Source organism: Belonocnema kinseyi, chromosome 8, assembly GCF_010883055.1.
Source record: "Belonocnema kinseyi isolate 2016_QV_RU_SX_M_011 chromosome 8, B_treatae_v1, whole genome shotgun sequence".
Lineage (NCBI taxonomy): Eukaryota > Metazoa > Arthropoda > Insecta > Hymenoptera > Cynipidae > Belonocnema > Belonocnema kinseyi.
Window position 1 is genome coordinate 10,715,247 of NC_046664.1, and position 16,865 is coordinate 10,732,111.

Genomic DNA, 16,865 nt, shown 5'->3' on the forward strand with positions numbered 1-16,865 from the left:
TGCGTCGCAACTAAATTCATAACATCCTTCTAAAATGTAAACTTCCCATATCTCAAATCATAAGAACTCATTTCTCTCAACACTCGTTTATCTCAAAAGTTTTTTTAGAATGATTTCAAATAATGTTTGTTCGAGCGACTTTTACCAGAGCTATCAATCTCTTTATCATTCGAGACTTTATTTATCCCTTAAAATTCTACGTCCTAAATAATCGATAATTTTAGTCCAAGATCGCTCAAATATCAGTTCAATGATTAAACGAGAATATTTCAGGTAAATATATCGCACCTGTTTGAATTCAAATTCTCCCGCAATTATAGGTGCTGCTCTCTTTGTACATGAACGAGCGAGATTTCGTCGCTCGTAACATACTCTGAAAAGTGGCGTCATCTGGTGTCGGAGGACCGTACTACATATAGTTAATCTCTGAAGAACAAGGAACGATGGATAATTCATAATTTCAATTGAAAATTCATTTCTGGTTGAAAATGTAACTACTTTGTTGAAAATCAATTTTTTTTACTAAAAATTTGTCCGGTCCTGTAGAACATTTAACTATTTTAATGAAAATACGTTTGTTTTGTTGTAAAAAATTAGATTCTTAACAGAAAATCTAACCATTCTATTTTTGTCTGAAAATTCATATTTTTTTTGATGAAATTTCAAATATTTGGTTGAAAAATGATATTTTTTTATTTAGAAATTAAGCTAATTGTTTAAAAATTTATGTACTTTATGAAAAACATGGCGTTTTTGTAGAAATTTAATTTTTGTGTGATTGAAAATTGATTCCTTCGTTTGAAAATTTGAAATTCCATTTTTTGTAGAAAATTTGTCTTTTTTAATTGAAAAATCAAGTATCTCGTTGAAAATCCACATCTTTTGGTAACAATTGATTAATCTTTTTTAGAAAATTATCTTTTTCTTTCCAAGTTAATCATCTTGTTTAAAAATTCTCCTCTTCGGTTACAAATTCAAGCATTCCAGTTAAATGTTTATCATTTTAGTTGAAAACGTATCTTTTAGGTTGGAAATAAAATTACTTGATTGAAAGTTAATCTTGTTTGTTAAAAATTTTTTTTTTTATGGTTGGTTGGAAATCAATTTAATTTTATTGGTTAAAGATTTAAGTATTTTGAAACAAAAAATTTATTTGAAAAAAAATTTATTTGATTGTTTAAACGTTTTTCTATTTTGTTAAAAATTCATTATATTGTTTAAATCTTAAACTATTTTGTTGAAAATTCTTTTTTGTTATGGTTGAAATTTTTTTTCTTGGACAGAAAATTTAATCATTTCATTTAGGTTGAAAATTCAACTATTTGGGTTAAAACTGGTCTTTTTTAGTAGAAAATTAAACTGTTTTGTTGAGAATTCGTGAATTTGATTGAAAAATCCTCATTTTTTGTAGAAAATTAATCTTGTTCTGAGTTAAATGAATTTTTAATTAAGACCTAATACTTGTTCGTTAAAAATGCAATTACTTGGCTGAAAGTTTAAATAATTGGTTAAAACTTCATTTTAATGGTTAAAAATTCAACTATTTTGTTGAAAGTTGTATCACTTTGTTAAGTTTTTTAAGTTAGTTGATGTAGTTCTTAGTAATTTATTGGTTTAGGTACCTTTTTGCCTTGAAAATTTAACTGTTTAGTTTAAACTGCAACTTTTTTTGCTTGAAGTTTTTTAAACAAAAATTGGACCTTTCGCTTGAAAATGCACTTTTTTTTAAATCTAATTATTTGGTTAAGAGAATATCTTAACATCTTATTCAAATTTACCTTGTGTATTTGAATTTATTTTAAATGTATGTTTAATTTTAATTTCTAATTCATTCAATTTATTAAGTTTATTTTGATGAAAGTTTAATTTTGAATTAAATTTATTTTTATGTATTTCGTTCGAGGTTTTAACCATTTTGTTAAAAAAATCTTCTTTTTGGTTACATTTAACTGATTTGAAAATTCTTTATTTAAAAAAAAATGAAAATCACTTTTTAAACTGGCAATTAAATTATATTTTGTTGAATATTTAATTATTTTGTTAAATTCATCATTTTCGGGCAAAATGCAACTGTTCTGTTGACCATATTTTTGGATAGAACTTTTGTTGAAAATTCAAATGGCTTCTAAAAAAATCATCTTTTTGGTTTGAAAATTCAACTACTTGATTTGAAATTCAACTATTTTGTTAGTCATCTTTTTTGTTTTTTCATTTATTGTTTTTTTTTTTTTTCAATTTACGTCAAATTATTTTAGGGGAAAATTCAACTACTCCGTTGAAAATTGAAGAATTTATTTGAAAATTTTAATGTTTGGTAAAAAATTAGCTTTTTGTTGAAGACTTATATTTTCAGACTGAAAATTGTTTGTTTTTTTTTTTGTAGAAAATTTGTCCTTTTGGCTTGAAAATTCCACAATTTAGTTGAAAATTTCGTTCTTTTTGCTAGAAAATTAATCTTATTGGTGGAAAAATCATCTTTTTGGTGAAAAATTTAATTATTTGGTCAAAATTGATCTTTTTTGTTGAATATTATGCTGTTTTTTAAAAAGTTGAACTGCTTTGTTAAAATTTCTTTTTTTTTTTAGATTTAAGAACTATCTCCTTAAAAATTTGCGTTTTTTTTTAGTTCAATTCAACTCGTTAACAATTCTATTTTAAGTGAAAATTTAACTTCCATTTTTGGTGGATAGCCAAAATTTATTTAAGCTTCATTGAATATTTTATTATTTTTTAAATTTCATTCAGCTATTCAACCCTTCATATTTTCGGATTAAAAATTTAACCTATTCGTAAAAAATTCATTGTTTTCTCTTGAAAATTCAATAAGTTAATTGAATTTTTTATTCTCTTGACTGAAAAATATTTTTTGGTTGAAAAATTAATTTTGTCTGTTGAAGATTAATAATTTTCGTATAAACTTAAAGTAGTATTTGCTTCAAAATTAAATTTTTTTCTAGAAAATTGATCGTTTTTGTTTAAAAAAATAACTCTTTTTGTTGAATAATCATATTTTTGGGTTAAAAATGCAATTGTTTTGTAGAAAATTCATCTTTAAGGTTTGAAAATTCATATCTTTTGGTAAAAATGTAATCTTTTTTGGTCAAAAAACGTCGTAAAACGTTCATGTTCCTGGTTCAAAATTTCTCTTTTTTAAGTTTTCATTCAATGTTTACTTTATTTTTAATACCAGTCAACTATTTAATCGTTTATATTTTCTGGTTAAAAATTGAACTATTTTGAATAAAATCCGTCTTTTTTGTTTGAAAAATCAGTAAATAAATTGAATTTTTGTCTTTCTTTGGTGGATAGCTTATACATATTTAGGTTTCATTGAATGTTTTATATTGTTATTTTTTAAAATTTCATTTAACTATTCAGCCGTTCATATTTTCGGGTTATAAATTTAACTGATTTGTAGAAAACTTGTCGTTTTCTTTCGAAAATTCAATAAATTAATTGAATTTTTTATTGTCTTGACTGAAAAATATTTTTTGGTTGAAAAATTAATTTTGTCTGTTGAAGATTGATAATTTTCGTATAAGCTTCAACTATTTTGTTAAAAATTTAATTTTTTGTTTGAAATTTACCTTTTTTGTTTGAAAATTGAATTGTTTAGTTGAAAGTGGAATCGCTTCGTTAAAAATGCATTTTTAAGATTTAAATCTCGTTAAAAATTCATGTTTTTTTTTGAAAATTTGCCTTTTGTTTAAAAATTGAACAATTTGGTATAAAATAAAAAGATCAACTTTTTTCTCGAAAAAAAAACAGAATTTCGCGTTGAAAATTCCTCTTTTTTGTTTTTCATTCAATTTTTTAGTTATTTTTCAAATTTCAATAAACTATTTTGGTAACAAATCGAACTATTTGGAAGAAAATTAACTTTTTTTGTTAATAATTCATATTTTCGGGTTAAAAATTTATTAAGTTGAAAATACCTGTATTTTTTGGTAAATTTTTTGGTTAATAATTAAACTCTCTTGTTGTAAAAAATGTTTTTTTTTTTGCTTGAATACTCAACTATTTGGTTAAAAATGAAACTTTATTTCGTTGAAGTTGAGTCTTTTTTTATTGAAAATTGGACTATTTCGTTGTAAATTCAGCCGTTTAATTGCAAATTAATTTTGTGCTGAAAATTCAGTTTTCTTGATTGAAAATTAACCTTTTTGTTAAAAAATGCATCTTTTTGAATTTCAAAGTCAACCGTTTTTCAAAAAAATCCGACAATTTTGAGCTTCAAAAAACTCAATTAAATCCGGATCGGTCATACTTTTTCCAGTTGAAGAAAAAGCTGCAGAAAAAAGCAAACTTGAGCGATGAAGAAATCGAGGCAGCACTTATAGATAGTTCAGACGATGAGAATGTCCCGCCTGAGGAGGAAAATCAACCATTTGTGCATCCAAAGTATTTCCATGGAATTCTGCACGAGTACCAACAAGAAGGTCTCCAGTGGTTAAAAGTCCTTTATGAAAATGGCTTAAATGGTATTTTAGCCGACGAAATGGGTCTGGGAAAAACGGTCCAAGTAATCGCTTTAATGAGCCATCTCATCGAGAAAAATCAGGCTGGCCCTTTCCTCATTATAGCGCCCTTGTCCACAATTCCGAATTGGTTGCTGGAATTCGAAAGATTCGCTCCTGATTTACCGGTAGTTTTGTTTCATGGCACCGCCGACGACAGACGAGCCGTCTACAGGACTATTAAACATAAGACTACAGTTGGCAGTTGTAGAACGCAACCGATTGTTCTCACCACTTATGAAATGCCCGTGATGGAGAAGAAATTTTTGCGCACTCAAAACTGGCGATACATCGTGATAGACGAAGGGCACAGGATTAAAAATCATCAGTGCCAGCTTGTTCAGTAAGTTTGCTTTCACATATTTTATAAAGAAATTTTTTTGTTCAACTGTAATCTGTTCAGAAAATCCTACTATTTTTTGTTGAACGTTCTTTTTTTTTTTTTTACTTGTAAATTCAGCAATTTAGTGGAAAATTCGTCTTTTTGGTAGAAAATTAAACTATTTGATTGAAAATTAATTTTGATGTGGTAGTCATATATGATAGTTGAAACTTCAATAGTTTTGTAAAAAATTCGTCTTTTTGGTTTTTACAACTTCTTTTTATGGTAAAAATTTCATTTTTTTTTTTGCAGAAAGTTGATCTTGATTGGAAATTCATCTCTTTTGATTTTTTCATTTATTGTTTTTTTTCTTCTTCAATTTTTGTTGAATTATTTTAGTAGAAACTTTAGCTATTTTGTTGAAAATTGAAATATTTCTATGAATATTGAACTATTTGATAAAAAATTTAATTTTTGTTGAAGATTTTACAAAGAAAAAAAATATATTTGAATGGTTTTTTGTAGAAAATTAATCTTCTTCTTTGAGAATTCATCTTTTTCGTTGAAAATGTAAGTATTTCAGTTAAATATTCATTATTTTATTTGTAAAATTCATCAGTTTGGTTAAAAATTTAGTTACTTAACTGAAAATTTCAAAGTTGATTTACTTTGTTAGAAATTTATTTTATGGGAAAAATGTTGAACTATTTAGTTGTAAATTCATATCTCTTCAAAAAAATTCGTCTTTTTGCCTTGAAAATTTAACTGTTTGGTATAAATTGCAATTGTTTTTTCTTGAAGAAATTTTTTAAAAGTAAATTTGAACTTTTGTTTGAAAATTCATTTTTTTTTAAATCTAATTATTTGGTTAAAAGAATATGTTTAATAGAATTTAATAGAAATCCATCTATTTTCTGTTGAACGTTTATTCTTTTTAATTTGAAATTTAGCAATTTAGTGGAAAATTCGTCTTTTTTGGTTTCAAAATTCTTCCTTTTTTGTTGTAAAAATTAAATTTTTTGCAGAAAGTTCATCTGGATTGGAAATTCATCTCTTTTGATTTTCTCATTTATTGTTCAATTTTTGTTGAATTATTGTAGTGGAAAATTGAGTTATTTCGTTATAAATTGAAATATTTCTATGAACATTGAACTATTTGATGAAAAATTAAATTTTTCTGTTGAGGATTTATATTTTTATAAACCATTCCTATCGAATTGTGGATTTTTCACAGAAAAAGAAGAATTTTCTACAAAACGTTATAATTTTCAATTCGAAAATATAAATCATCAGCAAATAAGTAAATTCTTAAATAAATACTTTGATTTTCAACGAGATAGTTGAATTCCCACTAAAATAATTCAACAAAAATGTGAGAAAAAAACGAAAGATGAATTTTTAACCGAGAAGATTAACTTTCTACCAAAAATAATGAAATTTTCACAAAAAAAAAAGAATTTTCAACCCAAAAAGGCGAATTTTCTCCGAGACAATCAAATTTTCAACCAGAAAATATGATTTTACAACAAAATGAATTTTGAATCGAATAGTTTTAAAAATTCATATTTTCTACTTGAAAAATCAATTTTTTCGTAGAAAATTAATCTTCAGGATTTGAAAATTCATTTCTTTTTGTAAATTTTTTTTTTTTGCTAAAAATCTTGTGGAATTTTGTGGATTTCAAAATGGATGCATATATTTTTTCTTGAGAAATCAACTTTTTTGTTAAAAAGTCAACTGTTTTGTAAAAAATTCATTTTTTTGTTTGAAAATTCTTTTTTTTATTTCGATATTTTCTGGTAGAAAGTTGATATTATTGTTGGAAAATTCATCTTATTGGTTTTTTCATTTATTGTTTTTTTTCTTCAGTTTTGGTCGAATTATTGAGATTTTCGGATTGAAAACTTTCTTAATTCATCTTCTATGCCAGTAAATGTATCATTCTGGGGTTTACTTGGAAATTCAGCAATTTAATGAAAATTCGTCTTTGTTGTAGAAAATTAAATTATTCAATTAAAAATTAAATTTTATATCAATTGTGTTGTAGGAAATTCGTCTTTTTGGTTTTTGAAACTTCTTCTTTTTTTATCACAATTTCATATTTTTTGGCGGAAAGTTGATTTTGGTTGAAAATTCTTGGTTGAAATATTTATTTAAAAATTTAACGAATTGTGGAATTTTCAAACCAAAAGACGAATTTTCTACAAAACAGTATAATTTTCTATTCGAAAATGTAAATCTTCAACAAGAAGTTCATTTTTTACTAAGTAGTTCAATTTTCAAATAAATTCTTTAATTTTCGACAAAATAGTTGAATTCCCACAAAAGTAATTTAACAAAAATGGGAGAAGAATCTATGAAAGGAAAAAACCGAAAGATGAATTTTCAAGCAAGAAGATTAACCTTCTACCCAAAAAATGAAATTTTCACAAAAAAAATAGGAATTTTGAAACCAAAAAGACGAATTTTCTACAAAAGAATCGAATTTTCAACCAGAAAATACGATTTTACAACAAAAAAATTAATTTTTAATCGAATCGTTTTGAAAATTCATATTTTCTACTTGAAAAATCAATTTTTTTTGGTAGAAAATTGATCATTAGGGTTTGAACAATCATTTCTTTTAGTAAAATTATTATCTTCTTGGTAAAAAATGCAACTGTTATGTGGAAAATTCTAATATTTTCTTGGGGGGGGGGGGGGGGGGGGGGGGGGGGTCATTCAATATTTTATTTTTTCGTGTTACAATTTTTATTGTTTTGTGGAAAAATCGCTTTTTTCAGCTTGAAAGCTTAACAATTTAGTTCAAAATTGATGTATTTTTTTTAAAAATCAACTTTTTTGTAAAGTCAACTGTTTTGTAGAAAGTTCATTTTTTTAGTTCTAAAATTTTTTTTTTGTAAAAATTTTCTATTTTTTGCTAGAATGTTGTTGTGCTTGATTGAAAATTCATTTGATTGGTTTTTCCATTTATTTTTTTTTTTCTTCAGTTTTAGTCGAATTATTGGTATTTCGGGATTCAAAATTTAAATGTTTTTTAAAAAATGCATCTTTTTGGCTTGAAAATTAATCTTATTAGTGAAAAATTAAACTTTTTGGTAGTAAATTTAATTCTTTGGTTAAAAATGATCTTTTTTAGTTGAAAATTAAACTTTTCTGTTTTGAAAATGCAACTGCTTTTAGTTTAAGTTAAATCTTTTTTCTTTGAAAATTCGACCATTAGGTTTAAAATACATCTTTGTGTATTAGTAACTAAAGTATTTGGTTATAAATTCAACTGTTTGAATTTTGTTTTTTAAATTGATCTTTAATTCTTGAAAATGGATTGTTTTGTAAAAAAAATTCATCTTTAAGGTTTAAAAATTCATTTCTTTTGGTAAAAATGTAATCTTTTTTGGTAAATAAATGCGACTGTTATGTGAACAAATCGTGTATTGTTTTGAAATTACGTCTTTGGTTAAACGTTAATCTTCTTGGTTCAAAATTTCTCTTTTTAGGTTTTCATTCAATGTTTTTTAAAAATTTTCTATTTCATTCAACTATTCAAACGTTTATATTTTCTGGTTAAAAATTGAACTGTCTTGAAGAAAATTCGTCTTTTTAGTATGAAAAGTCAATAAATGAATTGAGTTTTTGCCCTTCTTGACGGAAAAGTCTATTTTGGTTGAAAACTCATCTACTTTGTACGAAATTTTTTTTCTGTTTAAAATTCATCATTTTTTTAGAAAATTCAACTACTTGCTTAAAATAAAAAAAATTCAACTATTTCGTTAAAATTTAGTAAAAAAATTAACTTTTTGTTGATGATTTATATTTTCGGATGCAAAATCCTTTTTGCTAAAAAATTAATCTAATTCATTGCGTTGGAAATTCCTGCATTTTATTGAAAATGAATCTTTTTTGGTTGAAAATTAATCTTATTGTTGGAAAATTCATCTATTTATTTGAAAATGTAATTAGTTGATTAAATATTGATCTTTTTTATAGAAAGTTTTAATACTTGGTTAAAAGTTGAACCACTCTCTTAAAAAATATTCCATTTTTGGTTGAAAATTCATGTTGTTTAGTCGAAAATTCAACTATTTGTTTACAAATCCATGTCTTTTATTGATATTCGACTTTGTCATAATATTCGGTAATAAAATGAAACTGTTTTCTTAAACATTCGTTTTTTTATATAGAAAATTATTCCTTTTGGATTAAATTTTTTTTCGATTAAAAATTCATATTTTTGAATAAAAATGAACTAATTTGTTGAAAATTCCATTTTTCGGGTTAAAAAGTAAACTGTATTCTAGAAAATTCGTCTTTTTTCCTTGAAAATTTCACTATTTTGTTGCAAATGCAGCTATTTATGGTTGAAAGTTTTTAATTACAAAATATGCTACTGTATATTTCCTTCAGAATCCAGCTCTGTCGTTTGAAAGTTTAATGATTTTTTTTTGAAAATTCATCTATTTTGTTAATTTAATAATTTTCATTCAAAAACGCAACTTTTTTGTTAAATATTCGTTTTTTTTTAAATAGAAAATTATCCTTTTTTGATAAAAGAGTCATCTTACTTCGTTGAAAATGACCTTTTTTGATGAAAATTAAAGTTTTCGGGTTGACAATTCAACTTTCTTTTAAAAAATCGACTTTTTGTTGAAGTATAATATTTTTTTTTTGAAAATTCGACCATTTGGTTAAAAATTCATCTTTCTTGTTTGAAAATTAACATTCTTCTTGAAAATTCAACTGTCTTCTAAAAAGTTCGCCTTTTTGTCTTGGAAATTTAATTATTTTGTTCCAAATTAACATTTTTTATTCACAATTCATTATTCCGGCTCTAAAAGTCAAATATTTTTTTTAAAATCGACTTTTTAACTTTGATGTGGAAAATTCGTCTGTTTGGTAGAAAATATATTTTGATTGAAAATTCAACTAATTTGTGAAAAATTCCATTTTTCGGGTTAAAAAGTAAACTGTATTCTAGAAAATTCTTCTTTTTTCCTTGAAAATTTCACTATTTTGTTGCAAATGCAGCTATTTATGGTTGAAAGTTTTTAATTACAAAGTTTGCTACTGTATATTTCCTTCAGAATCCAACTCTGTCGTTTGAAAGTTTAATGATTTTTTTTGAAAATTCATCTATTTTGTTAATTTAATCATTTTCATTCAAAAACGCAACTTTTTTGTTAAATATTCGTTTTTTTTTAAATAGAAAATTATCCTTTTTTGATAAAAGAGTCATCTTACTTCGTTGAAAATGACCTTTTTTGTTGAAAATTAAAGTTTTCGGGTTGACAATTCAACTTTCTTCTAAAAAATCGACTTTTTGTTGAAGTATAATCTTTTTTTTTTTTTTTTTGAAAATTCGACCATTTGGTTAAAAATTCATCTTTCTTGTTTGAAAATTAACATTCTTCTTGAAAATTCAACTGTCTTCTAAAAAGTTCGCCTTTTTATCTTTTAAAAATTCGACTTTTTAACTTTGATGTGGAAAATTCGTCTGTTTGGTAGAAAATATATTTTGACTAAAAATTCAACTATTTTTTGGGAAATGCGATATAGCGTTTTAGACTGTTTGTAAAAATTACAGAGTACTAAAATCCTGCAAGTCGATGAATCGTCTCCTTCTGACGGGAACTCCCCTTCAGAACAATTTGCAAGAACTCTGGTCTCTCCTGAATTTCCTCCTGCCGGAAATCTTTAATGACCTGGAAGTTTTTGAATCCTGGTTTGATGCGAAGGAGCTCCAGAACGAGGAAGGCACCAAGAAGTTCCTGAAGCAGGAGGAGGAGAAAAGAGTTTTGGCTTCCTTGCGGGAAATACTGAAGCCTTTTATGTTGAGAAGAGTCAAAGACGATGTCAATTTGCAGATTCCAGCGAAGAAGGAAGTCATTGTATACGCCCCAATCACCGAATTACAACGCGATCTGTACAAAGCTGTTTTAAATCGAGATATTCAAGTGTTTACGAAGGTGGAAGAATCGCTGATATTGGAAGATGTGAACGGATCGAGGCCGAAGAGAAGGTGCGTTCTGAACAATTCGAGAGGCTTCAACGATTCTGCATGTGATTTTCCACCTTCTTCTCCATCCACCTCGTCTCCATCTCCTCTGCGCGGCGATGAGGATTCCGAGGATAAGGATTGGAAAGTCAATGCCACCTACGACAATAAGAATCTGAACAAGTGGAAAGAGTACACAACAATTACTGAAAGTACTTGCGAATATTTGGTGCGAATGAAATTCGGAAACAAATGTAAGTTCAATTTCAGACTTCACTTTTTTTTTTCGCTTGAGGGGTCCCCCCCTGCCTTTTTGGGTTTTGAAAAATCTTAAATTCCTGAGAATTTAATCTTAAATTCCTGAGAATTTAAGTTAAAGTTATATAACCGAGAATATGACCGAATTTAGGAGAATTTAAAAGAATTTAAGAGAATTTAGGAATTTATGATTTTTAACAATATTTTTATTGTTCAGTTTATATCAACGGTTGAATAAACCTCAAAATTCAATTGCCTAATATTACTCAATAAATACTACGAAGTAGAATAAGAAGACCCCACTCCCGGAAAAATTTAGACGCGTGATTTTTTCAAAACTTTCTGATTCTTCGACTCATTTTTCATTTCAAATCATTAATATTCAAATACCAGCATTTTAATCTTGATATTTTTACCATAAAATATTTTATGAGTGGAATAAAACAGTGTTTCATATACAAATTTAATAATTTTAAATGTATACATTTATTCAAAAAAAAGAAGTTTTTTCTACTTTAAAAAATAACTCTTTAACAAAATACTGGAATTTTCAACAAAATAATTGAATTTTTAAGATAATAATTGAATTTTTAACATTATAGTTGAATATTTGAATTAAAAAGACAAACTGTCAACGAAAAAGTGTCATAGTTTATATTTTAATATAAAAAGAATGAAATATATACAACAAAAGAAAATAATTTTAAACCCAAAAAACGAATTTCCAACAAATAAAGATTTTTCACTCAAAAAATAAATAAGTTTATCTAAATTAATGAAACTAATGCACTTTACGCACAAAAAATAGGAAATTTCAAAGTCAAAGATTGTTTTCTATAACAATAAAAAAACGCGAATTTTGAACTGAAAAATAACAATCTTAAAAAAATGGAAAAGATCAATTTTATGTTCAAAAATGAATAAAAAAAAAGTATTTTCCATTAAAGAGTTAAATTTTCAACCAGACATAACCCTTTAATAAACAAATTTCACATTTGTGGTTTAACTTTAACCCAAGTAGTTGAATTTTCAATTAAAAAAGATTAATTTATAACAAAATAATTAAACTTTTAACTAACGTGGTAACTTTTCAACTTAAAATATAAATCTTTAACAAAAAAAGTGATTTCTTAACAAAGCGATTCAACAAAATCTTTTAAACAAATTAGTTGAATTATCAAGCAAAGAAGAACGAGTCTTAACCAAAAAGTTTCATTTTTATACAAAAAATCAATTTTTTTCTACAGCAGATGAAGGTTTACATCAAAAAGATCAATTTTCTGTTGAAAAAGATTTTAGTCGAGTTTTCACGATCAAACTATCAATTTCTTAACAAGAAATAATTTTCTACCAAAAAAATTCAATTTTCAATCCAAAAAGACGAATATTCTCAACCGAATAGGATGAATTTTTAACAAAATAGTTAAATTATCTACCAAATAGTTGGATTTTTATAAAAAAAAGATCAATTTTATACTAAAACAGATGAATTTGTAATAAAAAAAATTTTTTTATAAGTGTAATCTTGAAAATATTTCAGTTCATTTTTCAACACGAAATATAAATTTTAGACAAAAAGTAAATTTTCTACGAAATAGTTAAATTTCCAAGAAATTAGTATAACAGCTTAATTTTTAAACAAACAGTTGCATTTTTATAAAAAAAAAATAATTTCTGCTAAAGCAGGTAAACTTTAAAATAAAAAAGACAAACTTTAATGAAAAGAGTTTAATTTTCAACCGAAAAGTTAACGAAAAAATGCATTTTTCCCAAAAACAGGAATTTTCAAACTAAAAAATTATTTTTACAAAAAAACAAGAATTTTTAACTAAAAAATATGAATCTTAAAAATGGAAAAGTTCCGTTTTTTGTTAAAAAATTAATTCTAAACAAAAAAAGAAAGTATTTTCCACTAAACAATTAAATTTTCAACCAGACATAAGCCTTCAATAACAAAACAAATTTCACAATTTAGTTTAACTTTGAATCGAGTAGTTGAATTTTCAATCAAAAAAGATTAATTTATAACTAGATAATTAAACTTTTAATCAACGAGATAACATTTCAATTAAAAATATTAAATCTTTAACAAAAAAGTGATTTTTTAACAAAGTGATTCAACCAAATGTTTATAACAAATTAGTTGAATTATCAAACAAAGAAGAAAGATTTTTAACCGAAATTTTCATACAAAAAATTTAATTTCTTCTACAGCAGATGAAGTTTTAAATCAAAAAGATAAATTTTCAAAAAAATAGTTGAATTTTCTGTTGAAAAAGATTTTAGTCAAGTTTTTGCGATCAAACTATGAATTTTTTTACCAAGAATTAATTTTCTACCAGAAAAATGGAATTTTCAATTCAAAAAGACGAATTTTTAACCAAAAAGGGTGACCTTTTAACAAAATTGTTGAATTCTCTAGCAAATTGTTGCATTTTTATCAAAAAATATGAAATTTATCTGAAAGCAGAAGAATTTTTATTACAGAAAAAATTGAGTTTTCATCGAAAAAAGATTCCAGTTAACTCAATAACATCAGAAATTGAATTTTTGTAACAAAAAAATGAGTTTCTACAAAAAAGATTGAATTTTCAATCCAAAAAGACGAATATTCTCAACCAAAAAGGATGAATTTTTAACAAAATAGTTAAATTATCTATCAAATAGTTGGATTTTTATCAAAAAAAAAGATCAATTTTGTACTAAAACAGATGAATTTGTAATAAAAAAAAAAAAAAAATTTTTTTTTGCAAGTGGAACTTTCATCCAGAAAATATTTCAGTTCATTTTTCAACACCAAAATATAAATTTGAAAACAAAAATAAATTTTCTACGAAATAGTTAAGTTTTCAAGAAAATAGTATAATAGCTTAATTTCTAACCAAACATTTGCATTTTTATCAAAAAAGATTTAATTTCTGTTAAAGCAGGTAAACTTTAAAATAAAAAAGACAAACTTTAAAAAAAAAGAGTTGAATTTTCAACCGAAAAGTTAAAGAAGCTCAGAACTCTAAGTGGGATTGAACTATCGTTTTTTTTAGCGAAAAATTGATTTTTGACTTCAAAATTCCGCAATTTCGGTGAAAAATCAATATTTTTCCATCTAGTTTCGTCTTTTTTTTTTGTTATTCGCTCGTAGATTTGCTGTAACGCGCTTATTTATGACTCTTTTATCACGAAAAAATTATCATAGCTTCTTGAAATATGTGGTAATTGAATGTTAAAACATTGGTAACAAAATAAAAAAGCCGGTCTATATAAAAAAATGGCAGAAAATCGCTTTTTTTGTCACCAGAAAAGGTAGAGACCCCCCTAATGACCGCACTTATTGGTTAAAAAATCATTTCTTTGGTTGAAAATTCATTTTTTTAAATTTAAAATGTAACTATTGTATTTATGGTTAAAAATTGATCTTTTTTGGTTAAAGATTAAACTATTTAGTTGTAAATTCATGTATTTTGTTGAAAAATCATCTTTTTTCGTTCAAATATAAATTGTAACATTTTTATTCATTGAGAATTCATCTCTTTTTTATTGATTATTCAACTAGTCTAATCAACTGGTTTAGTTTAGTATCAGATTTTTGGTTCAGAATTTATTTCGTTCTGTCAAGTATTTTATTTGGTTGAAAATTGAATTATTGTTTTAAAAAGTAATCTTTTTTGGTTGAAAATTCAACTTTTTTTGTTAAACATTTGTCTTTTTTTATCGCAAACACCTCTTTTCGAATTTAAAATTTATCTTTCGTAGAAAAGTAATCTTTTTTTGTTGAGAATTAATTTTTGTTTAAAATTGAATTCATATTTTTTATTGATAATTCAACTACTTGGTTAAACTCTTTTGTTCAAAATTCTTTTATTTTTTGAAGACTCATAATTTGTAGTTAATAATAATCAGCTCTGTTTGGAATATTGAACTATTTTGTTGAAAATTCTTTTTTATCTGGTTAAAAATTAATTTTTTAACAGAAAATTAATTCATTTAGTTTTTAGTTGAAAGCCGATCTTTTAGGTTTAAAGTTCAACAACGTTGTTGAAAGTTCTTATTGAAAAAAGTTTTAATTAACTTTTTAAACTAAGAATTGAACTATTCTATTTTTGGTCAAAAATATATCTTATGTTATTTAAAATTCTACTATTTTGGTGAAAATTTAATTATATTGTTAAAGAGACATATTTTCTCGTAATTTCATCCCTTTGGATTGCAAATTCATGTTTCGTAGAAAATTAATCTTTTTTCGGCTGAAAGTTCATTCTTTTTACTTGAAAAGTCCATTTTAATATTTCTGATTTCGAATTTCATTTCTTTCGATTGAAAATCTAATTATTTTGTTGAAAATTCCTCTTTTTGGTTCACTATCGAAAAAATCAACTAGTTGGCTGACAATTAATTAGCTGAAAATTCGTTTTTTTCGATTGAAAATTCATCTTTCGTAGAAAAGTAATCTGTTTTGTTGAGAATTTATTTTTTATTATTGATAATTCAACTATTTTACTTCATTGGTTAAAAATTCATCTCTTTGGTAGAAAATTATTTTTTTTTTAAGTAAAAATATAACTTCCATTTATGGTGGATAGATTATCTTTTTAAGTTAAAAATTAATGTATTTTGTTGAAAATCCGTCTTTTTTTTTGGTCCAAATAGAAACTATTAAATTTTTCGTTGAGAATTCATCTGTTTTTATTGAAATTGCAACTACTTGGTTAAAGGCTGAACTCCTTTGTTAAACATTTATTTAATTTTTGAATATTCCTCATTTTAGTAAAAAAATCAGCTCTCTATGGAATTATTTAACTATTTTGTTGAAAATTACTTTTATATTTAGTTGAAAAATAATTTTTTTAAACCGAAAATGTAATTATTCTATTTTTAGTTGAAAATTGATCATTTTTTGGTTGAAACTATTTTTGTGAAAATTTAATTAGTGTGTTTAACATAAGTGTCATATTCATAAATCAAAAATTAAACTGTTTTCTTTTAATTCCTCTTTTTTTTATCGTAAGTTCCTATTTTTCGTAAAAAGTAATCATTTTTGATTAAAAGTTAATAATTTTTATCTGAAAAGTCTTCTTTTATATTTTTGGTTCAGAATTTAATCTCTTTTGGTTGAAAATTTTATTATTTTGTTACAAATTCGTCTTTCTGATTCGCATATCAACTATTAAATTTTAAATTTATTGAAAAATTCAACTACTTGGTTGAAAATTAATGTAATTATTGAAAATTCATATCTTTGTTGGCATATTTAACTATTTTCTTGAAATTTTTTTTTGATTTGTTTTTAACCATTGATTTTTTTAGTTAAAAATTGAACTATTTGGTGGAAAATTCATGTATTTGTTAAAAATTCGTCTTTTTTGGTTCAAATATAAACCTTTACAGTTTTCGTTGAGAGTTCGTATTTTTTATTAAAAATTCAACTACTTGGTTGCTAGTTGAGATCCTTAGTTAAAAATTCCTTTATTTTTTGAAGATTCATTATTTTAGTTTAAAAAATTCAGCTCCTTGTGGAATATTTAACTGTTTCGTTGACAATTCTTTTTTATTTGGTTAAAAATAATTTTTTGAAACTGAAAATTTAATCATTCCATTTCTAGTTGAAAATTGATATTTTTTAGTTAAAAGTTCAACTATTTTGTTGAAACTTAGTTTAATTAAAAAAAATGTTTAATACACTTTTTTAACTATTCCATTTTTGGTCGAAAATGTATATTTTTTATTTTAAAATTGAACTATACGCTTGTAAATTTATCTTGTTTATACGAAAATTGAACTA

General features: G+C 24.5%; 1 protein-coding gene across 1 annotated transcript in view; it reads left to right on the top strand.

Moving 5' to 3' along the window:
* The window catches only part of LOC117177838 (lymphoid-specific helicase-like), a 40,582-nt gene that overhangs the window by 11,798 nt on the left and 11,919 nt on the right, over positions 1–16,865 (top strand). Inside the window, exons 3-4 of the mRNA XM_033368823.1 lie at positions 4,277–4,860; positions 10,421–11,085. Of these exons, the coding sequence (XP_033224714.1) occupies positions 4,277–4,860; positions 10,421–11,085 (1,249 nt within the window). The remainder of the gene's footprint in view (positions 1–4,276; positions 4,861–10,420; positions 11,086–16,865) is intronic.